At 36.2% G+C, this 25,325-nt stretch overlaps 1 protein-coding gene across 1 annotated transcript in view; it reads left to right on the top strand.

The window, feature by feature from the left end:
- Window positions 1–24,995, top strand: part of rims1b (regulating synaptic membrane exocytosis 1b) — an 81,811-nt gene extending 56,816 nt beyond the window's left edge. The window contains 18 exon segments of the mRNA XM_058772055.1: window positions 553–706; window positions 1,588–1,701; window positions 2,142–2,204; window positions 6,622–6,741; window positions 8,936–9,025; window positions 9,550–9,615; window positions 9,824–9,937; window positions 10,978–11,084; window positions 11,363–11,401; window positions 12,764–12,879; window positions 12,990–13,150; window positions 14,284–14,436; window positions 17,253–17,452; window positions 19,010–19,160; window positions 19,743–19,849; window positions 21,658–21,759; window positions 21,952–22,091; window positions 22,269–24,995. Coding sequence (XP_058628038.1) covers window positions 553–706; window positions 1,588–1,701; window positions 2,142–2,204; window positions 6,622–6,741; window positions 8,936–9,025; window positions 9,550–9,615; window positions 9,824–9,937; window positions 10,978–11,084; window positions 11,363–11,401; window positions 12,764–12,879; window positions 12,990–13,150; window positions 14,284–14,436; window positions 17,253–17,452; window positions 19,010–19,160; window positions 19,743–19,849; window positions 21,658–21,759; window positions 21,952–22,091; window positions 22,269–22,487 — 2,216 coding nt within the window. The 3' untranslated portion in view covers window positions 22,488–24,995.
- The last annotated feature ends 330 nt before the right edge of the window (window positions 24,996–25,325 follow it).

Genomic DNA, 25,325 nt, shown 5'->3' on the forward strand with positions numbered 1-25,325 from the left:
CACGATAGTTTCTCGTGCGCACGGGAAAGTCTTCTTTTTTTTTGCCAATGTCCCTTTAGGGGCTCCATACTTTAGGGGCTCCGTACATATCATATTTTTACCATAACACAATTTAAAGGCTTTATACATTTCTACAGTCACACAAGACTTGCCTTCTTTTTAGAGACTTTCTTGTCTGTCTCTAAACTCATGCATCATGTACAGTTAATGCTTAGGTTTGTTCTGCCAAGCAAATGAAATAAAAGTAAAATGTAAAACGTGATACCTATTGATCATGCAAATAAATACATGAAAGGGGACAAAATCAGATAAATCGTAACAGTACAATCATACAGAGCAGATTTGATTTTTCGTTCTTTCTTTTTTGCTTGTTTTCTTTCTAGCATGTGTAGAGCAGTAGCAGTTGTGCTGGTACTTCAGCACAATCTCTTGGCATGAATTGTTGTAGTAGTTTTAGAAATGTGAATGTTGGTGTGTTATTGTCACTCTCAAATGTCCCTGTATTTTTTTGGCTGGAACAAGTCCATGACAGAGAATGTACTTGTATTAAAGCAGCAGAGAGGAACTCCAGAGACAGGGAGAGGTCAAGCACACTGACCGTACCTGAGAGACAGGTGGCCATACAGCATCGCTCGCGGTCAGTATCTCCACACAGAGAAGACCAATGCAGAGCCCGCTCTCGACCTGCACACGTCCCTATGCAGAGGTGAGCCACATCAACTGGATACCACATCCTAACTGACCAATCATAGCAACAATTTAACAATAAAGATTTATTTAAATATATTATCATATAATAATAATAATAATAATAATAATAAATTAAAGTCACTTTTGTATTTGTTTTCGTTTACTTTGTATTTATTATTATCCATTATTTTATATTATAATTATATTGAAATCATATATAATAATTAGTGATTATTATTATTATTTACCATTGAAAGTCACTGTTTGTTTGTTTGTTTCTGTTTTTTTCTTTTTAATAATAATTTTAATAATTCCTTTTTTATCAGATAATTTACACACACATGAATAAACATTCACTATAAAAAAAACTAAACAAAAACAACTATTGCTACAAATTGTCTTAAAGGGATAGTTTACCCAAAAATATAAAATAAAATTCAGTCATTAATTACTCAGCCTCATTTCATTCCAAACCCAAACCTTTGTTTATTTTCAGAGCACAAATTAAGAAATTTTTGATGAAATCCAAGAGCTTTCTGACCCTGCATAGACAGCAATGCAACTGCCACAGAAAGGGAGTAAAGACATTGTAAAAACAGTTAAAACGGTTCAACTGTAATTTTATAAAGCTACAAGAATACTTTTTGTGTCCAAAGAAAACAAAAATAATGACTTTATTCAACAATTTCTTCTCTTCCGTGTCGGTCTTCAATAATAATGAAAAAAATGTAGCACTGTTCATGCAAAATCTCTTTCATCAGACACAGCATAGAGCTCATTCTTGCACACATTTGAATGTAATGCTGAGATAGGTGATATAGTTGTGTGAAGTGTCTTGCCCTATAAATGATGATTTATGTGTGATGTACGACTCATTACTCTTCATCCTTTCCTCAGGAGTCTGGATGAGATCCACAAAAACCGCCATCATTCCTACTCTCCCTCTCACTACCACGACTCCCACCAGGAACATCGCTCCGGAGATTCTGACTATGAATATTCAGAAGACAGGTATCCCTATTCTAGTGCTTAATGCTCCAAATGCATATTTAAAAATGTGTGTGCATTTGTGGAAAAACACTGTAGCACTTTACATAATCGTATGCTTTAGCTATAGTGAACTGTATGTTTTTATTCACACCTAGATCTTTTTACTCTTAATGATAAATAGCATCAGGAACATTTGATGTTTTAGAACAGAGTTTGACGTGATTTTCATATTGTGTCAACAAAATGTTTTATGCTGTTACTCTACTAAATACTAATACTACTAATATGACTAACAGTCATAGTTTTTAGTCCATTCCCATTAATAATAGTACAAATATTGCTAAAAACATGTCTATCACATTCCGTTTTCTTTCTTTTCTTTTTCCTCACCATCCTCTTACTTTTGTTTTATGTTTGGTTGTCAAACTGTCAATGTGTCACCATCACCATGGCAAACTCAGCGAGGTCCTGGAGATGCACAGATCAATCCGAGGTGGGAGTGCTGAGTGCCTGCATACAAACAGGTAAAAATCCAGAGCTGCCACTTTGAGTTACCTGTATCCCAGAATGCCTTGCTTGTTTCTTGACAATTTAGAAGCATTCAAATCTTATGGTGATGACATAAATATAAAGAGAGAATATAGAGCAAGACTTTTTTATTTTGTGCCTGATTCAAGCATATTTGAGTTCACTTTGCTTTTAAGAATTTCCATGAAATCTCTATTTACATTCATTTTTCATCTGTTGTCTGTGCCTGCCATGTTAAACGATTGAAGATTTTTGTGTTTGCTTGAGTAATGTTTTTCCTTTTTTTCTTTTTTTTTTTTTTTTGCTCTTTTTGATGCCTGCTTGTTTGTGCTATTGTAATTAGGAAATTAGCTAGGCACTGTAACACACTTCCCCCAAAGATGCCCTTGCTAGTGAATGGTATACATAAAGATATTTACAGGTAAGCTATTGAGCAGATTCCCATACTGTTAGTGAAACCTTTCAGACCCTTGCAGTAAATTTGTGTGCTGTTTCAGTCATTATAGACATAGTTTCCCCTCCCTTTCATTGTGTTGTATCTCTGTACTGTAGTTTACCATGATGTCCATTGAAAGCAGTTGTATTTTGTAATAATATAACGTGCATTTATTAATTGTACAGTGGGGCAAAAAAGTATTTAGTCAGCCACCAATTGCGCAAGTTCTCCCACTTAAAAAGATGAGAGAGGTCTGTAATTTTCATCATAGGTATACCTCAACTATGAGAGACAAAATGAGAAAAAAAAAATCCAGAAAATCACATTGTAAGATTTTTAAAGAATTAATTGGTAAATTCCTCGGTAAAATAAGTATTTGGTCACCTACAAACAAGCAAGATTTCTGGCTCTCACAGACCTGTAACTTCTTCTTTAAGAGGCTCCTCTGTCCTCCACTCGTTAACTGTATTAACTCTTTCCCCGCCAGCGTTTTTAAAAAAAGTTGCCAGCCACCGCCAGCATTTTTGATGATTTTCACCTAAATTTGACGGCCCTCAGAATATTTTCTGCTATGAATATAAGAACATATTATATATCAAAATAAAGAACCAAGCCTCTGCTTTTAAACAAAAAAAACTATTTTATTCTATCTTCATGTGTTCATGTTTTATCACCATTTGAATGCAGATAGGTTTCATCAAAAATACAATATTTTGGACGAAAAACTGAGAGAAATGCATTTTTATGAAAGTAGTGCATTTTCAAGCAAAATACATTCAGATGTCATATTCTTTCACCTGTAAATAATTATATGAATAATTTAAATTGCATTCAATAAACAGAACAAACAAACAGACACACACACACACACAAACAAACATACATATGATTATATACACACACAGGCTACGTACATACATATGCATACATATACTGTGCACGCATGCATGCACACACACACACACGCACGCATACACACACACACACACACACACACGCATACACACATGGCATGCAGATAGATTGATCTATAGATAGATCGCGCCCACACACACACACACACTCCTATTCAGATCAACGAATCGGTTACAACTACAGATGTTTCTGTGTCTGTAAATCTCTCTCACTGACTACTTCGTCCCGATCAGATTCAAAATGGTCAAAACATGATCTACATAGGCTATATGATCTACATTTTCTCTGATCCTTCTATTTATAAGAAGGATCAGAGTAAAAACTCGTCAATGGCGGGGAAGCGTTGTCTCTTAATTGACGAGATATCTCGTCAATGGCGTTGAAAGAGTTAATGGCATCTGTTTGAACTCGTTATCAGTATAAAAGACACCTGTCCACAACCTCAAACAGTCCAACTCCAAACTCCACCATGGCCAAGACCAAAGAGCTGTCAAAGGACACCAGAAACAAAATTGTAGACCTGCACCAGGCTGGGAAGACTGAATCTGCAATAGGTAAGCAGCTTGGTGTGAAGAAATCAACTGTGGGAGCAATTATTAGAAAATGGAAGACATACAAGACCACTGATAATCTCCCTCGATCTGGGGCTCCACGCAAGATCTCACCCCGTGGGGTCAAAATGATCACAAGAACTGTGAGCAAAAATCCCAGAACCAGTGAATGACCTGCAGAGAGCTGGGACTAAAGTAACAAAGGCTACCATCAGTAACACACTGCGCCAGGGACTCAAATCCTGCAGTGCCAGACGTGTCCCCCTGCTTAAGCCAGTACATGTCCGGCCCGTCTGAAGTTTGCTAGAGAGCATTTGGATGATCCAGAAGAGGATTGGGAGAATCAGATGAAACCAAAATAGAACTTTTTGGTAAAAACTCAACTTGTCGTGTTTGGAGGAGAAAGAATGCTGAGTTGCATCCAAAGAACACCATACCTACTGTGAAGCATGGGGGTGGAAACATCATGCTTTGGGGCTGTTTTTCTGCAAAGGGACCAGGACGACTGATCTGTGTAAATGAAAGAATGAATGGGGCCATGTATCGTGAGATTTTGAGTGAAAACCTCCTTCCATCAGCAAGGGCATTGAAGATGAAACGTGGCTGGGTCTTTCAGCATGACAATGATCCCAAACACACCGCCCGGGCAACGAAGGAGTGGCTTCGTAATAAGCATTTCAAGGTCCTGGAGTGGCCTAGCCAGTCTCCAGATCTCAAGTTGAAAGTCCGTGTTGCCCAGCGACAGCCCCAAAACATTACTGCTCTAGAGGAGATCTGCATGGAGGAATGGGCCAAAATACCAGCAACAGTGTGTGAAGACTTACAGAAAACGTTTGACCTCTGTCATTGCCAACAAAGGGTATATAACAAAGTATTGAGATGAAATTTTGTTATTGACCAAATACTTATTTTCCACCATAATTTGCAAATAAATTCTTTAAAAATCCTACAATGTGATTTTCTGGATTTTTTTTCTCATTTTGTCTCTCATAGTTGAGGTATACCTATGATGAAAATTACAGGCCTCTCTCATCTTTTTAAGTGGGAGAACTTGCACAATTGGTGGCTGACTAAATACTTTTTTGCCCCACTGTACGCCTACCGTTCAAAGCAAGTCTGCAAAATTGCTGTAGCTTTCTGTTCATAAACACATACTCAGTTATTACTTTTTAACCGCAATTCAAAATCAGAACAAGCTGTCGATATATATTTAGGTAAAACATCGCAGTTCAGTGAAGATGAGAATCCAGTAAGCAGAAGATGCAATATATCACAATTTTGAATAACTATACACTAAAGATAAAGAATCAAACTGTTATGTTATAATGATCCAAATATGAATACAATATATCACCAGGTCCCTGCTGATTCCCATCCTAGTGTACAGTTTTTAGATTATAAGATACTTAATTACAATGTTTGCATAAAGATATGCTTTAATCTGGTTTAAGATAAGCTTGGCATGTATACTGAAAATTCAGTATTCACAAATGAGCTAAATTAAAAGATTACTCTTATTAACATTCAATAACACAAATCGAGTATTGAATATCTCTTGGTCATAAAAACATTATTTGACATTAACTGAAACATTAGAAATATGCATTTATCTACCTTTTGAAATAACAGAGTTATTTGAAGTAACACATGCACTTATTTTACACATTTCAAGTATTATTAAACATGTTTTCTTTATGCTCTCTGTCATCTCAGCATCACAAATATTATATATGTAACTAAAAATCAGCAACAAGTCCTATTTATAAATATATGACCACAGTCTTTATGAAAGGGTCATTGAATCATTGACTCATCCAATTTGTTTAAAAATGCTGAATCGTTCAAGAACTAAATACTATTGTGTTGCTTTGTTTGGAACTAAAACAATCAACAGTCAAAATGAACAAAGTTGTCTTTTAAAATTTTCAACTCATTGTTAATTGAACGGTTAAGTAAATATGACATTTGCAGTCGTGTTGATATTCAGGGAAAATAGCACTTTTGCTTGTGATATTGCTTAAATATATTACGTTAATATAAACACAGAAAACAATAACTCACACATTCTGCCAACCATTCTGTATAATGCAGAGTTGTCCCATAAGTAAGGGGATCGGAGTTGCATGTGTGAATCTTCAGTATGACATTCAGATGAATTAAATTTTACATCTGGCATGTATATCAGTAAGTGATTATATTACAGATTAATTTTAGCATTTAATTCAGTCAAGCAGAGTCTCGAGACATACATAGCTGCAGACATGCTTGTACTTACACCATATGCTGTCTCGCACTTTCCTTTAAAGAACCCTAGAGTGTCCCTTATTGTCTTCTTCTGAAGTTGGCAACCCCAATCAAAGAGATGGCTTCCGGATCTATTTATTAAACTGAGAGCATTAGTAGTTTCCCTAATTTAAAAAGCCCCTTTCTATGTTTGCTTCATTTTTAGTTGATCTTTTTATGTCTGTTATGCATGCTTTTGTTTATTTCTTTGTTTCTTCCCATGCTAAGCTCTACCCTCCCTGCATGCTTAAAGAACAAACCGTCACGGCGAACAGAGAGGGATGGTGTTATCCCTCTTAGTGCCATTCCACAGCGTGTTCTCAGGTTCACAGATGAGGTCAGCTCTGGGTAAGGGGCCCAAATCCAAACCAGATAACAATCAATAGCAAGTGAGAAGGAGCAGTGAGCGATTCAAATCTTTTGTGCTGTGCTGGAAAAGCCGCAAGTATATATTCCTGAGAAATCAAAGCAGCGAGCAACTATTACAACAGTAATAATATGCCATATACAGTGAGGAAAATAAGTATTTGAACACCCTGCTATTTTGCAAGTTCTCCCACTTAGAAATCATGGAGGGGTCTGAAATTGTCATCGTAGGTGCATGTCCACTGTGAGAGACATAATCTAAAAAAAAATCCAGAAATCACAATGTATGATTTTTAACTATTTATTTGTATGATACAGCTGCAAATAAGTATTTGAACACCTGAGAAAATCAATGTTAATATTTGGTACAGTAGCCTTTATTTGCAATTACAGAGGTCAAACGTTTCCTGTAGTTTTTCACCAGGTTTGCACACACTGCAGGAGGGATTTTGGCCTCCTCCACACAGATCTTCTCTAGATCAGTCAGGTTTCTGGCCTGTCGCTGAGAAACACGGAGTTTGAGCTCCCTCAAAGATTCTCTATTGGGTTTAGGTCTGGAGACTGGCTAGGCCACGCCAGAACCTTGATATGCTTCTTACAGAGCCACTCCTTGGTTATCCTGGCTGTGTGCTTCGGGTCATTGTCATGTTGGAAGACCCAGCCTCGACCCATCTTCAATGCTCTAACTGAGGGAAGGAGGTTGTTCCCCAAAATCTCACAATACATGGCCCCGGTCATCCTCTCCTTAATACAGTGCAGTCGCCCTGTCCCATGTGCAGAAAAACACCCCCAAAGCATGATGCTACCACCCCCATGCTTCACAGTAGGGATGGTGTTCTTAGGATGGTACTCCAAACACGTTTAGTGGAATTATGACCAAAAAGTTCTATTTTGGTCTCATCTGACCACATGACTTTCTCCCATGACTCCTCTGGATCATCCAAATGGTCATTGGCAAACTTAAGTCGGGCCTGGACATGTGCTGGTTTAAGCAGGGGAACCTTCCGTGCCATGCATGATTTCAAACCATGACGTCTTAGTGTATTACCAACAGTAACCTTGGAAACGGTGGTCCCAGCTCTTTTCAGGTCATTGACCAGCTCCTCCCGTGTAGTTCTGGGCTGATTTCTCACCTTTCTTAGGATCATTGAGACCCCACGAGGTGAGATCTTGCATGAAGCCCCAATCCGAGGGAGATTGACAGTCATGTTTAGCTTCTTCCATTTTCTAATGATTGCTCCAACAGTGGACCTTTTTTCACCAAGCTGCTTGGCGATTTCCCCGTAGCCCTTTCCAGCCTTGTGGAGGTGTACAATTTTGTCTCTAGTGTCTTTGGACAGCTCTTTGGTCTTGGCCATGTTAGTAGTTGGATTCTTACTGATTGTATGGGGTGGACAGGTGTCTTTATGCAGCTAACGACCTCAAACAGGTGCATCTAGGATAATAAATGGAGTGGAGGTGGACATTTTAAAGGCAGACTAACAGGTCTTTGAGGGTCAGAATTCTAGCTGATAGACAGGTGTTCAAATACTTATTTGCAGCTGTATCATACAAATAAATAGTTAAAAAATCATACATTGTGATTTCTGGATTATTTTTTTAGATTATGTCTCTCACAGTGGACATGCACCTACGATGACAATTTCAGACCCCTCCATGATTTCTAAGTGGGAGAACTTGCAAAATAGCAGGGTGTTCAAATACTTATTTTCCTCACTGTATGTCTAATACTGATGGCAGCCCCTCTACTATGTTAATAGTCAGAGAATCAAAAAATTTATATAAAGTATAATGCAAAAGGTGGTTACTTTAAAGAGATATTTCTACATGATTTAACCCATAGTTTAATAGTTTTCTTAGTACAAAATTAATGCATTTAGGTAGATTCAGCTTTAACCAGTTCATTTTGATGTTGCCATTTTTAGGTTAGCTTTTTTTTTCAGTTTAATATTTATGTACGTAGAGGAAGAGAACAGATGAGAACATTTGAAAATGGTCCCATCGGTCATAAAGTCTTTTTAAAATGAAACTGTAATCTCATAAAAATCATTTTATGATTTTAAGGGTTTCAAGTGTAAGTACCTTCAAAACACACAACAAAATGCTACAAAAAGGACAAAGGTTAATAATGTATATATTCATTGGTTAATACTGTTCTTTCTTTCTTTCTTTAAAGTGATCTTCAGCCTTCATTAGACAGAGTAAGAAGTGCCAGTACGACTTGTTTGAGACCAGAGTCAAACTTCCACTCACCTGAAAGAGAAAGGTTTGTGGAAACAGGGGGGAAATCAGTACAAGTACACTATTCTTACTCTGCAGTGTCTGTGTAATATCTCAAAAATATTTCAAAAGTTTGGGTTCAAACAGTAAAGACATTTAATTAATACAATTTTTGAGCAGCAAATCAGCATGTTATAATGATTTCTGAAGGATTATGTGACAAAGAAGGCTGGAGTAATGATGCTGAAAATTCAGATTTGCATCACAGGAATAAATTATATTTTATTAAGTTTTTTTTTTAGTTTTTTTTTCAAATTGTAATAATGTTTATGTAACAAATATTTATGTAATATTAGTGTAATAATATATTTTTTACAACATCTCCAAACTTTTGAACAGTAGTGTTCTTTAGCATCTTTTTCTGTAACAGTTTCAGTTAAATCAGAGAAGCACCATCCTGGCCTTGAACTCCATGATATCTTTCCATTTAGCTTCCTACATTCCTCCTTTTGTTTTTGTTTTTTTCTTCCACTCTGTTTGTTTCTGGATCAGTCATTTTCCATCTCACAGGCATTCTGGCAATTTGGATAGGCCAAGCTGTCAGATAGCTAACAAGAAATCCATTGATGGCGACAGGTGAGATCTCATAATAAACCTTTGAACATCTCTTTATCAATTATCTGTTTTTGTTTTCTACATCAATTTATGCTTATTCACTATTTTTGCCTTTGTTTGTTATTGGTTTACCCATTTCGGTTTTTTGCTTGTCTGACTTTTATATTTCATTACATAATTTCTTATTTTTCTTTTCGCCTTTGCCCTTTTCTGCTGTGGCTGTGTTTAGACTTCAGCCCACCTCTATCCTCAGGGGTGGCAGGAGGAGGAGAGAGCCTCCCCTCAGGCCCTTTGGCCAGACCAGCTTAGGGGGTTCCTGCCCTAACTCCCCACGAGCTGACAGGTGCATGCTGGGAGCCCCTCAGAACTTGGCTGTAGCTGCCTGTAGTTTGTGCAGTGCTGCTTATTGTGATGTCTTAATCGTATAAAGTCAACAATACAAAAAATGACTAATTGTAAATGACTTGTACTTCTGTGACTACAGTACATAGTTTAGTAGACAGTGTTGGGAAGGTTACTTTGGAAATGTAATAGGTTACACATTACAAGTTACCCTATTTAAAATCTAATAAGTAGTGCAACTATTTCAATTAGTTTATTAAAGTAATGTAACTGATTACGTTTTATTAATTTTTGGTTACATTTCTAAATTCCTAATGAAAGTCTTCAACTGTTGATCATTTTGAAACATTTAGAGCAGGCAGGGTTAACTTTACACTAGTACTCAACACGGATTACTGTCAGACTTTCAAAATCCTTTATCACTTGAATTAAGATGATTATTTCATTTTATAGCACAGCTGCACAAAATCAGACTTTAGCACCTCTTTTTACTTATTTAAAATCATAAGATATAGTTTAATAGTTAAGATACTGTTTTTGAAATCAAATCCTTGTGTACAACAGGAAACACTGGCACCTAACAATGCCTTGGAAAAAAAAGTTAATCTTAAAAAATAAAGCATATACATAAACCCAAATAGGAAATAAAAGAGTTATCAAAGAAGCATGTGTCCTATTCTGTGTCCTGAAACGTTGGTGTCTCATATTTTAGAGCAGTCACTGCAATTTAGGAAAGAAATCAATCAAATCTGTATGTGTGAAAATATTCAGATGTAACCCCTCTTTGTAATTGTTAACATTTTCATAAGCAACTAATTTAATCACACAGATTACAGTTACATTAATTTTGTAATTAAATTGCGTCATTCCGTTACATGTAACTAGTTACTACCCAACACTGGTAGTAGAATGAAATATATTTTAATCACATTTTAAAATTGTTCATCTGATGGAAAGTAGTAATCAGTCCATTTTTCTACTTTCCTACAAAGGTTTTGTTGTTGTTGTTGTTAAATTTTGACATAATCTCCCTCTTCTCAGAGAACTTCAGCATGGTGGACATTATTCCCCGGCAGGGACCACGTCATTAGGGCGCAGGGGCAGACAGCTGCCACAACTCCCTGCAAAGAGCAGCAGTATAGAGCAAGGTAAGCAATTCACTCTCTCTCTCTCTCTCTCTCTCTCTCTTTCTAAATACTCCCAAACTCAGACAGCAGTAACCTAAAATGCTGTTACCATTCAAATTCACACCCCAAACCATGATTCTGTCCCAGTGCCAGTTACCTTTATAAATGCCAGGTAATTTCATGGCTCCTTGGTCCGTAGCCTTTTTTTATGTGGTCAACAAGTTGTTGATCTCTCTAGCTTACTCCTTTCTGTCTCTTCTCATGCCATTTCTCATTCCTTCAACCCCATCTTCATGAAGACCATGTCAACAGTAAACCTGAGGAGAAACCTAACTCAGGTATCTCATTCCATTCTCTGCATTTTGCCCTAGAATTGATCACTTGCTTGTCTGAATAATATCAGTTTTTACTCAGTGGGTATACTGAATATTGCTTGTTCAAACAATATTTGGAACATAATGTACTAACTCACCCAAGTTGGTTATTTGCTTTGCTTGTCAACCAGCCTCTTTGTTCCAAAAACTGGCTGACCATCTTTAGATGGTTTGTTGCTGGTCAGAGATGATTTACCAGTGTGAACAAGCTGATGACTAGCTTGGACCTGTTAGAAACCAGCTACCATTGTTCCAATATGTAGATACCAGCTTACATCAAAACACTACAGGCAAAACTCTGGTCAATTTTGAGATTTTGGGCTTTTTTGCTTCCATAACATCTTCTTTCAGACTAGTGGAAATAAAACAGCTAATATATACAATTAAGTGTTTATTTTATTATATATTGCAATTGTAGATTTCAATTACAATACATATCTTTAAAAACATCAGTACTACTATGATAACTTTCAGAAGATTTTAGCATGGTAATTATTGCTGCTGCTGCACAAGTAGCATATATAATAACCCGTGGCAGATCTATACAGGTGGAGCTGGGGAAGGTGGAGGGTTTCAGAGTAACTCTGTAAGCGTTGCAAACTGCTCTAGTGAATGCTAACCAGCCATTTCAGTGTAAAGTAGCAAGCTTATTGGCTGCAACATGAACCAATCAGCTTGTGTCATCAATTTGCATTAACATTCTGCGATATCTTTAGTTTCATGACAGAACTTTTTTTTCTTCTTTCTTTCTCCTGCGCTCACATAATCCTATTTGTGTTCTGAAGGTTTTTACAGAGGGGTTTGTTCAAATAACATTCATTTGATTTATGTAACATTTTATTCCTAAAAAAAGTAGTTTTTTTCTCTGGCTGTAGACTGTATTTTCAGATTTATGGAGCCATAAATATAGAAATCCAAAATTCCTTTTTGTAAAAACCTTTAATATGTCAACAATGGAATCTTGAACCTGGCTTCATCCAATGTTCAGATTTTCTGTTCTGGAAAATATGCAAATAAGTGAATATTTAAATAGATAATGTGTGTTTACATATTTAAACATTTCATGAAACTTGTAATACAAAACTATTGTACTGTAATCAGTCAACTGGAGAAGTATGGTGATAATCTATTAGTGAAATTTTTCAAGCAGGGAAGATTTAATATACGAAAGTAACCATGTTAACAGGCAGAGATGGTGACTGTTGTCCAAATGTTCTTATTTCATTTTTAATTACTTTTAATTACCCATTTAAATTACTTTAAATTAGATTATTTTGTCCACTGTTCCATTTTGTCTGCTTTTTTCCCCTTTCTGTCTTGATGTAGCACTGGCAGTGGAAGAGCGGGCTCGTCAGTTGCAAATGAGAGTACATTCCTATCGGCCAGGCTCTTCTGCCAACTCTGGTCACGACCCAGAGGCAGAGCTCAAAAACAGGAGAGATGTGAGTGTTAAACTGCTTTTCAGGTCTCCAACTCATGCGACTGGCAGTACTGTTATGTGCACCAGGTTTTTAATTCCTATTAAAAAATTTTCTTGTCTTTGATGGTTTAGATGTATAAGGATCAGAGGAGGAGTTGTGATAACATGTCTGCGAGGTCGTCAGACAGTGACATGAGCGATGCATCAGCTATCTCCCGTGCCAGCAGTGCCTCACGGCTGAGTGCCACCAGCTACATGTCCATTCAGTCTGAGAGACCACATGGGAGAATCAGGTTAGCCTATTAAGAAACACACGGGATCCAAATTTAACACTCGACAAGACTGGCAGTCGCTGTTAACTTTATTAGAAAGTGCAACATAATACATGGTTGTAAAAAATGATAGTGTGAGCCTCTCTGATATTAAGCTACATAAATCAGACTTATAAAGCATCAAAAAATGTCTTCTAATGACTAGAAGTTTATATAGGATGTCTAAAATGTTTTTGCAGGTTCCAAAATAGTTGTAATTAGATTGTTACAATTTAAAATACTCATAATCAGATTACTGTTACTTTTTTATTGATTACTTAATATAAAAAAATGCTGTAAATTATTCATAATTCACTGATTCTCCACAATTCTTCTCTTTTATCTATTAAATTTGATATTTTTATTATAAACCTGTTGCACTTCCTTCACAACGCCCAGTTTGGGAAAGCCTGACTTTATGTAATGTTTCATACACTTCATCTTATTGATAACAAATAATACATTTTTTTTTCTCTTTTTATTTAAATATAAATATGGATACAAAATTTTCTTATTGAAGTCAATGTGATAAAAGTAGATAAAAATATCAAAAATAGTTATCTAGAATTTTGCTTCACTCTTAATTGCCAGTTGGGGTTAAAATTTTGTGTTGGTTTTCGGTTTATTTTGGACCCTACACACACAATTGGTATATTCAGCCTAGGTCTATGAAGACAATATTTAGGTCAGAATGCACACATGTATATGTGTGTATAGGACATGAAAGTCAATGAAAAATAGTTTTTGTACATTTCAGTCTTTTTTTTCTCTTTAGCGCTCTGCTGTTTTTCCTTTCTCTGAAAAAAATGACATTCTGTTCCATCGCCTCAAAATTATATTAACATTCACTAGGATATCTTATTTATCTTCCTCTACAACAATCGTAACATTTCTCCCTAGAAAAATTGTAAGATTATTCTATACAAAGCAGCAATTAATCAATTCAGGTCACAAAAAACTTTGTTTGTTATTAGCCGTGTGTTTAACATTTGCATGCTCCTAGCTGTCTGTCTTGTGCATGGCTTGTTAAATTTTTATTTTCTGCATGATTTACTTTCTTTGCTATTATGGCTTGTGGTCTGTTGCATGCATGTATATTGCATTGGGGGTCAAAGGTCGAAGTCGTTGGAGAGTTGTAAAGGAGATGAAAAGAAGGAGAGAAGGATTTCATGGGGGGTGAATGGAACAGACGACAGGAGGAGTCTAGGAAAGAGACGTTTCTCTGAGGAGCTTAAACGCAGACGTCATACGGTGGCTGGAGATGTGAGGTAACATGGACCAGCTGCCCCTGCCCAAACATTTTAACATTTTATCCTCACCTCATATCAGAAAAAACAATAAAAAGAGCTTCTAGTACCTTCAGTACAGGGTGAAAATTTAGCACTCTTATACTCTTATTTCTGCTGATAGCACTGTTTATTTACATGCACATTCTGCATTGTTTTACCATCTAATTTGATAACAGAACTTTGCAAATCCAGTAACAGCACATAGAAATTTGCTTTACAAACGTCTTCATCTTGTCGGCCAACAGACTACCACAATCTGTCATATTTCACTGAGAGTGCATGATCCCTTCGTAGTTGGCTCTTTAAAATGCATGCTCAACCTCACCGCACATCTGGACATATGCCCAGTTCTTCTTCAACATTTGATGAATTACTGCTGCCATGATCATTAGAAAATGTATACTACATCTCTCTTGATTGAAATTCCATTTAGCACCTGCACACCATGTTTGGTAATAGTGAAACCTTAATAACACTTACTTTTGTGAACATTGCACATTCTATAATAAGACTAATTTACATAGAAAGGAGGCAATGACGATGGTAAGAAGAAAAATAGCATTCCTGAAGCATAAACAGTAGAACATATCATTAACAACGACAAGTTTAGGGGTTTCATTCCCAGAGAATGCATGAATTATTATATTAATTATTAAATAATAATTCAATAATGACTTTTAGGGGAAAAATCATTACAATTATTTAATTAACACATAACTTGTATTACGCATTCTAAGTGACAAGATAATAGTATATGTACATTGTTTAGTATATGCTCCTCTAGCTGAGTCTGTTTCCTCTTGAGGCTTTTTTCCCCTCCACAACTAAATCTTTTCATGTTTTTGTCCTTGCCACAGTTTAAGACAAAGTTGCTATGAAACCACTTAAATTGTGAACAGTTCTGACCGTACTTAACTATAGAGCCACTAGAAATTGTATGCCCAAAGTGGTTAACCACAATCAATAAATATTACCAAATGTCTTAATTGGGACAGAAAAACAGACACTCTATAAGCATCTTTTCTTTTATTCTCTCTTTTCTGATATATTTGGGCTTTACTAACCAATTCTATTTTCAACGTTTCTGATCAATTTGAAGCCACACACTAGTTATCAATTTGAATGAAGTCTGCTTAGTTCAAGCAAACATAGAAAATTGACATAAGATCATTTTGGGAAGTTGCTAGTGTGACATACTAAACGCTGTCTAAAACTATTTTATGAAGTGAATTCTTTTTCAGTTATAATGCATGCAATTTTTGATATATAAATTGACTATGAAATATGTTTATGTTCATTTGTCACAACATTTAAAATGAGCTAGTGAAGGCAAAATGTGCTTCTGTCAAAAATATTCAGTTTCCCTATACATTCATTATGAATTGTAAACTAAAATATAGATGTTGAAAAAAATTTGAAAGTATTCATTTTATATTTAACATATCTTAATTTGAACAAAAAGAGGCTTCAGCTATTCATATTCCATTGGAATATTCTTCTCTGCTGTCTTAAAAATAACCCTTTACCCTGCATGTAGTTTGAGAGGTTCATTGTGCATTCTGTTTGAATTCATTTGTTTGTATTCTGCTTCATTCATATGCCACTCTGTCTGTGTAAATGTGTGTCCTGTGTATTGTACTGTGTTTATTAGAGCCTTCTTTGCATGCCTCACCTCATACCTCCCATGCTTGAATACTGAGCCAGCACTGGATCCCAAACCCAGACCCCTGTCTGCTCACCCCTCTGTCACTACCCTCCAGCCTGTGGAAGAGAGACCCACCTCCTTACTTCCTGTCCCCACCCTGTGTCCCACAGAGAGGGGGTTAGGGTGTAGAGATGATGGAGAGAGTGCAACTGGACAGTCCTGCAGTACCTTGACTCCGTCAGTGGGCGCAGATACACGGCAGCTCCTCCGAACCCCCAGGGGGCAGCAGAGGACATGGTTGCACTGTCAAAGTGTTCTGCTGTGTCATAATATAGACAGTTTGAATCACTAAACCAAACATTTTGCTGTTTAATTAATACAATTATGTTAACTCAGGTGTAAATCTAGTCTTAAGGACCTCATGAAAAAAATTTAAGGCTTTTAGTCACTATGTGCTACAAACATTTAAGTAGTTTAGGAGTGCTTCATGGGAATAAGCGGCCACTGTTAATTTGAAGGGATCTGCTTGCTGCAATTCTCTGATTGGTGGAAATGTCTCTGCAGAATCATGGGTAATGTAGTTTTTCACCAGGAATACACTGTTGAACATGATGATATACAAAAAATAATTTGAATGCAGTTTGATGGCTTCAGCAAAATCATATAGCATTAATTAACAACATCATAGCTCACAATAAGTCAAATGCCCAATGGAGAAAATCAATGTTATTTTTACTTCCTGATCCTGAACCTCTCTGTCCTTCCTGGAACCAGTTAGCAAGTAGCAAATCAAAGCAAGTCTTTAACTGGTGTTAACTAGTCTTGACTACTGCAGGAGTCATGGTTCAGGCTAATTTCATATAGAGAAGCTAGCTGAAAATATGGATGTTGTGTATTTTATGTTCCATACTGGTTTGTGCAAAATCATTTGATTGGACAAAAATAGCTTTTATTTTGTGCTAAGGTTACAATTAGTGATATAGTTAGTATGCTGTGTTGTAAATACACCTATAAAAGAATAAAGCATTTTGAATATAATTTTCAACAGTGTCTGTTTAGTGTCAGTCAGTGTCTATTACCTTCATGTACTGTATCAACTAATTTGTCTCAACTGTTCATCTCTTTTTTACTCGCTTTCTCTCGCTTACAGTCGACAAGTCAGAGCCTCATCTGGTCGAAGCGTGAGCGGTGACATCAACACGTCGGAGCGAACAGACGGCAGCCAGTCTGACACTGCCCTGGGAACAGTTGGAACCGGAGCGAAAAAGCGCCGCTCCAGCCTCAATGCTCGATTCGTGGCTATCGTGGGAAACCGTCGCAGCCGAAGCACCTCACAGATCAGTCAAACGGGTTAGTCACTGTTGTTACTCCTTTCTGCTGATTTCTCTGCATTATGAGTTAATAAAAGTTATATACCAATACATTTAAATCTTAATGGGAAAAAAATCATTTTATTCTTTTGATGAGTATTTTCTTTCAAACTAAAATGTTTCATATTCACTGTGAGTGTTGTTTTATGTTATATTTGACTGTAAATCAATCATTGTTCTTATTCCCATTTAAAAATGAAATATTCTTTTATTTTTTAAACACAATAATTACACTGTAAAATTTCTAAATGGTCTGACCCTTAAAAATTCCTTTATTGGTCTAACCACACACTAATTTAGACTTGAATTAAACCCAACATATTCTCATTTAAACAGTTAGCCTCTACCTTCACTTTTGTCTCCAAAAACATCCCTATACATACAATTCACTGCAGTTTCCAGCTGAAATGAACAATAGTGACAGTAAAACACCAACAATTATTTATTTTCAAACTGATTATGATTACAGGTACATATTACTGATTAATAAGGACTTTCCTTTTTTTTTTCATGGTTCCTCGCTAGTAAAAAAGTAATATATGTAAAATACATTTATTTAATACTAAGTATAGTTCAAATCTATTAACATAGTTACTGGCATATCGCTCGAGACTTATTGATATAACAATTATAATTCAACTTTATTTGGACTACTACTTGTGTATTTTGCAGATGTTTTGTCCAATGAGCCTTGGAAACCAGTTCATTTAAATATTTTCAAGATTTTTATATTAAGTGTTTTCACTAGACAACACAAGAGGGCACTCAGTGTTTATGGAACTGCATTTTAGGCCTACCTTTCCTTTTTCACTTACACTGAATTCAGAACTGCATACTAGCATACTGCCATATAACAATATGGTAAAAATAGTAAGAGTAGTACGATAGTAAGCTGTTCCGAATTCAGCATTTGTCTTGATTAGTATCCAGCTATGAGTTCAAGTGTGTGATTTAGCTATGGTTTGTCCTCATCAAACATGAACAGGGTCTTTTAAAAAAAGCACCTGTGGCAATTTTAGTGCTTTCAGATGTCAGCACTCACTCTGCATTGTTTGATATAATAAGATTTTTCATCAGGCGACTCATGTCAGTGCCACAGAGCTTGTTCCTTTTGAAAAAGTCTTGAAAGCACATTAGAGGAGTCTAAGACCTCCGGGGCAACTGCATTTTGTTCTCTCTGTTTTATGTAAGTAGACAAAAAGGGATTTGGGATGAGGAGACATGCCCTTGTTTTTAAAAGAGATAAAGGGGGGTGGTTAACGCAGTTCGGTTAGTGTCCATCCCGGTGGGAGCTACAAGCACTGTCAAATTATTTCGCTGTCTGCTTTTAACATCAAAAAGGATGTAGTATAGTAAAGAGATAGTGCGCAGCTTGACCAGTATTGTTTAGAGAGGACACTGATCCAACTCTTTAAAACTTTATCACAGAAAATCACATAGGAGGGATACAGATTTCTCTTTTTTCTTGAAATGACTGATACAGACTTCTCTTAAAAGTCTCTTTTCCTGATTGTTTGTGAAATCTGTCCGTCTTCAGAGGCATCTAACAAGAAGTCAAAGGGCAGTCAAGGGACGATCCAGCGCAGTCAGGAGACGGGAATGGCTGTGGAATTGCAGAGGAATATGAGTCGTCAACCCAGCCGTGAATCTAACAACGGAAGCATGAACAGCTACAACTCTGAGGGCAGGTAAGTTTCCTTGTGCTTTATTAGTATTTTGTCAAATTTTGCATACTTCTAATTATATGCAGGACTTGTATGGGTTTTTTTTGTATATTGCACTGCATTGGTGAAGCATTTTTCCAAACATCTGTTACATATTCTCTAAAACAACATGGAAACATTTGTTTTTATCGTTTCATAACAATAGTGAGTTCTTGTATGTACATGTCTGTCTCAAGCTTAATCCAGCGATCCAGCATAATTTTACATTTTCCATATTTTTTTCTCTTCCGAAATTCCCCATCTTAAACCAAGGTTATTATTGTCTAGAAATAGCTGCCTCCTTAAGTGTTGTTCCTGTTACCCTGACAACCGTCAGTCAGGCATTGCCATTATGCCTCAAAAAAAAAAAAAAAAAGTTCAGTTTGTGGGAACAACATACCTGCATATAAACCTACAATACTTTGGGTACAATGATCATTAAAACAAGACTGATTAAATACTGAATTAAATACTTTCAGATCTAATTACTAGATTTTTAAATGAATCTACTGTAAATCAGAAAGAAAAACACCTGCAGTATTTCATATAAATGTTTGTATTGGTCAGTCCAATCTTCCCAGCAGTTCGAGTCGAGACTCAGTTCAGTGACTTCCTGGATGGACTGGGCCCTGCTCAACTAGTTGGTCGACAAACCCTTGCCACACCAGCAATTGGTAAATTTTGTTTATTTGTGAAGTTTTTGATTTAAAAAAAAAAACTTTCTCCCTTGTAGCATATTATCCTTAAGTTGTTTACAATTTTTATTTCTTTATATGCATTATTGTATATGTAATTGATTTGTGATTCATTTAAATAGTTTCATTAAATTAATTAATTAATTGCATAATGTATATACATATTTGTTGAGAAAAGGCACCAATGTAATTTAATAAATTATATTACCGAGGTAGACAAATTGAAATAATTTAGAATTGAACATAAGCCTATCAGTGGCTTACAATCGAATGTTGTAATATTACTAGTGCTGTCAAACGATTAATCACATCCAAAATAAAAGTTTTGGTTTACATAATATATGTGTGTACTGTGTATATTTATTATGTATATATAAATACACATACAATATATATTTTGAAAATATTTATATGTATATATATTTATATTCTTATATTTTATATGTAAATATATTTAATAAATAAACATAACATATTTTTGTTAAATGTATACATGCATGTGTTTGTATTTATATATGAAGAGCTCTTTTCCAAAACGCTATAAATCCTATAAATACGTTTTTTTTACCAAGAAAGTGGCAAAATAAAAACCATTATTTTCTATTTCAAACTTTCACACACCATCTTTAGGTTATAATAACATAAAAAATTAAAATCCAGATTTTGTTTTTCAAAGATTTATTATAAAAATAGATTCCCCCAAAATGCAATAAATCCATGACACCTTTTTTTCTTTCCAAAATGCAATCCATTGAATCAATATAAAAGTTAATTTTCATATTGAAACTAAAAGGATAAAATAAATGAAAATTTCATCACGACCAAGAACATAAACAACAATATCACATTAGACCACAGAAATTCCAAAATGACATTTCCCTTACATTCAACTTCCAGTGCATTCATCTTTGCCATGTACGCTGTATTAACAAAAACATTAATGGCATTAATAAAAACACTTACACTGACAAGCTACGCAATATCGCGTTCATAATCGAATGCGATTCATCTGCGATTATGAACGCGATATTGTGCAGCTTGTCAGTGATCTACGGCTCTGTGTATTAAATGCCGCTCCATCTGAAAGCACGTGATGGAGATCACACAACCGGCTTTACTGACGAGATGCACATGACAATCACATGCGATTTATCGTGCAGCCCTTTTTGTTTGTTTGTTGATCACAAAGTACAAAGTAAATGAGGAAAACTCGGATGTCGGGTGTATTCAGAGCGCCGCCATTACTGTCTACAGTGCGTGGAATGGTGCGCTGTGATTGGTTGAGCGGATTTATCGCGGTTTGGAAAAAAAGGGAGAAAACCTGACAGAATAACACGACGGATATCGCATTTTGTGTAAAATTAAAAATTGACTTTTCAATACTGACCAGATACAATACTGATTTTGGTGTTAACTCAATTTAAAAAAAAAAAAGGCATTTATCGCGTTTTGGAAAAGAGCTCTTCATATATACATAATAAGAAATATACACAGTATATATACATATAGATACATATATTATGTAAAGAAAAACTTTTATTTTGGATGTGATTAACCATTTGACAGCACTAAATATTATTATTATTATTGCACTTGCAATTGTACTAAAAACATGAAATATACAGCCCTAATTCAATTGCATATTTCAGTGGAAAATACAAAATGTAACTGCTTATGGAAACCGCAGTATGTCGGTAATGCTTTTTGCATGAACCATTCGAGTAAATCCATTAAGCAAATGCACCATTTAAATAAGTCATTTTATTTGCATATTCTGTGATGTCCAGGTGACATTCAGATCGGCATGGTGAATAAGAAAGGCCAGCTGGAGGTGGAGGTGATAAGAGCACGAGGTCTCATCCAAAAACCAGGGTCCAAATCACTCCCCGGTGAGTCACTTCTGCTCTATTCGGAACCCGCTGCTTATGATTCAAACTCCATATGTCTCACATTACTCAGCCATAATATAACTCATCAAGCAGTTCTAGCTGATACAAAAAGCAGTCATTTATCAGAGCTAGTCATACTAATGTCAGTATGCACTGTTAATATCTGCCTAATTTGATTCATTCTTTACATAGCTCCATATGTCAAAGTCTATCTTCTACACAATGGGGCGTATGTAGCTAAGAAGAAGACAAAAATTGCACGCAAGACACTCGACCCGCTGTACCAGCAAACGCTGCAGTTTGAAGAAAGTCCACAGGGTAAAGTGTTACAAGTGAGTTATGTGGTTTATATGTCTTTTTTCAACATGTCAGTCGAACGAGACTTCTATGTGAAGGGCTGCGTGTCTAGTTTAAATGGATCACACTTGTGAGATTAGATATTATTAACTTTGATTATGTGACCCGAGAGAGCCATCCACTGATGAATCTGTTGATTTTCATCCTATTAGGTAATTGTCTGGGGAGATTATGGGCGAATGGACCACAAATCCTTCATGGGAGTTGCACAAATCCTACTAGAGGAGCTGGACCTCTCCAGCAACGTGATTGGCTGGTACAAACTTTTCCCGCCTTCTTCCCTAGTCGACCCAACTCTTGCCTCTCTAACTCGACGTGCTTCTCAGTCATCCCTGGACAGTTCGCCGGCACCTGCGGGGGTTCGATCGTAGTGGACTAATAACATAAAGCACAGTCTGAGAGACAACAGGACAACAATAAGAGCCAGGCAGAAAATGCGATGAAATAACACAAAGCTTTGTTAAAATCTGACAATCACTCCTGTGACTTTGTTTTTGTTTTCCTCTTTGTGGGTAGCCCGTGTTCTGCCAAGTTTGTTTGTCCGAAATGAAATCGTTTGTTTCTCTCACTCTTTGTCGCGTGAGACTTAGGGCTGTCTACACTAGCACGCGGGAAGCACCGCTTTAGGGCGACATAGAAAGCAAGGTGATATTCAGTCAAGTCTTCATCGAAATGTACGTTAGCTAGTTTTTAACAGAGCATCAGAATGTATCAACCCAAAAACAATGGTGACCTCTGACCAAGGGATTGTGGGGCCTCGGTCGAGGCCCTATCTAGACCCTGTTTGTACTGAAAGTGAAAGGTCAGGAACTTGAAAGACGTAGGGTGTCCCCTGGGGAGGTTGTCTGGAAGGGCAGGGCCTTTCTTGGTGCCTAAACCTGGAGGACCCAAAGCCATGGTCCATTTCCTCCAAAAAAGTTCCTCTGTTTTCAACGTATGTGACAGCTAACGGAGGCCGCTCTCGTCGTTTATTTAGCTTCTTCTTTTTTTGAACATCTCTAGCACGTTTTATGAAAAACAACAGGTTTGTGTTGTCCAGTGTACTGTGAAAATGACAGGAAATGCTAAAAATGAAATCGAAGACAACGTATCTGGAAATCTACTTTTATTAACTGAAACTATTACATTATCCTACAGTACGTTGCAGTACATCATCTTATTCAGTCAATTGAATTTGATTTTTAGATGTTTACACTTATCATTAAATGCTATTAAAAAGTAGAGATTTAGTTCATGAAAAAGACTATGTACCAAGATAAACATATTTGTGTACTTGTACATTTTCCAATTTAGGGTCTTTGGTAAAGGAAATCTATACAATTATGTTTTCATCTGTCGAGTAAATCTTGATACAGAGTTTTTCAGACACTAAACTAACTTTTTAACTTCGTTTGATGCTAAGTGTTTGTGTAGACGTACATTTCTCTTTTTAATAGGCTATATGTGGTTTAGCAAAAGCCACTTTCAACTTATACTGTACCACTCTGAGGTCACACGATTGGCCCGAGCCCTTGCACATACGTCTTTATTTTGAATTAAAAATGCAAGCACAAAAGCTTGATTTTTCGATTTAAAAAAATCTATACATAAAAAAATGTATCAAATCAAGCCAACTAGCTTGTTAACTTAATTTCCACTTTGTGTACTTTACAGAAAACAGAGAAAAGAGTCATGCAAATGCAAATTCCTCTTGTGTGTCTCTGTAAATGTTGAAGTGACCAATCCGATTTTTCCATCACAAGCATAAACACCAATCATCTATCAGGCCACTGGCCCCTCCCTCCAGTGCGGCGGAGCAGCATGACTCGGATCAGTTCCCAGCTGCATGCACATTTTTGTAAAACAGACTACACAAATGTTAAAAAGTAACAGAAATAGATATGTGTTAGTTCAACATACTGTAGGCCAGCTTGTATGTTGCATGTACCTGTACAGTTTGCTTGTACTTGAATATAAGAGATAAACCAAGAAAAAGAAGCCATTTGCTTTCACTCAGACTTTTCAGATCAGCTAAAAAACTAGTTCATGTCCTCCATTCGGTGCTGAATGTTGCAACATTTTTTCTTTCCATTTTTCTTTCTTTTTTTTTTTCAAGTTTTTGATTATTGCTTTTTAGTCTTTTATATCCCTTAGGGGAAAATGTGCTGTACTGTAACACTGAACAAAAACTAACCTCCCTCATGTTTTACAGATTTTACTGTATCATAATTTACCTCAAAACCACAGAAATTAACCTAGAAAATGTGTATACATCCCATCAAGTTATTCAAGAGTATACCGATATCAAAACAGGAAATGTCAAAAATATATCATACATACATAACAGTATCCATGTTAAATATAAATGTAGATGCACAGAGACTTATTAGCGCATGTGTTGTAAATATGAGATGACCATGTGGTTAAGCCATATTTGCAAAGGGGCCAAGGCTTACTTTTGAGAACAACCATCCCAATACGAGGGACCGCTGAGCGGACACCTTTCTTATCATATGGGTCCAAATCTAGAGCTCTCACTGTCACTTTTAGAGGGCCGAACCACTCCGCTCTAAAGCTGTAGCCAGATCGTCATATTCTCTGTGCTTTCGAGCCAAATTCTTCACCTCTGCTATCAGAACATTTTGATTGTTTTTCTTCATGAGAGGCAGGTGTTTCTTTTACTTGATCAGTATTCTTGGGTAGAGGAGAAAAACAATGCTGACTGTTTACAACTTCTAGTATGTGTTCCACTGAGATGATGAAAAAGAAAAAGTATTCACTGCAACATTTCTGTTTGTATACAGGTGTGGCTCATACGATGTGTATGTTTTATATTTAAAAAAATGAAAAAAGTTCATTTTTATTATTTCCAAATAATAAAAAAAAGTGTGTGAAAGAAATTTCAACCCATTGTTTGTTCTTTTCTTGTTCATGCAACTCTATTTATCAACAGTGATTAGACAAACAGACTTAAGCCCATATATTACCCCAGATTTGAGAAAAAAAAAATGTAATCACTACTTTTGACCTGCATTTCTGACCATGCATTTAATCATCTAATAGTGCTTTTCTATAATGTTGGCTCTGGCCAGTACCCTCTAAAGATTTGGTTTAGAAGCAATAACATCTGTATGCAATCTGTCTCGTATATGACCCCATTCATGACCTTTCTGAGGACCACAGGAAGTTTCCATCCATTTTCCACCAATCACGTTTATCTTCACGGTTCA

Source organism: Onychostoma macrolepis, chromosome 01, assembly GCF_012432095.1.
Source record: "Onychostoma macrolepis isolate SWU-2019 chromosome 01, ASM1243209v1, whole genome shotgun sequence".
Lineage (NCBI taxonomy): Eukaryota > Metazoa > Chordata > Actinopteri > Cypriniformes > Cyprinidae > Onychostoma > Onychostoma macrolepis.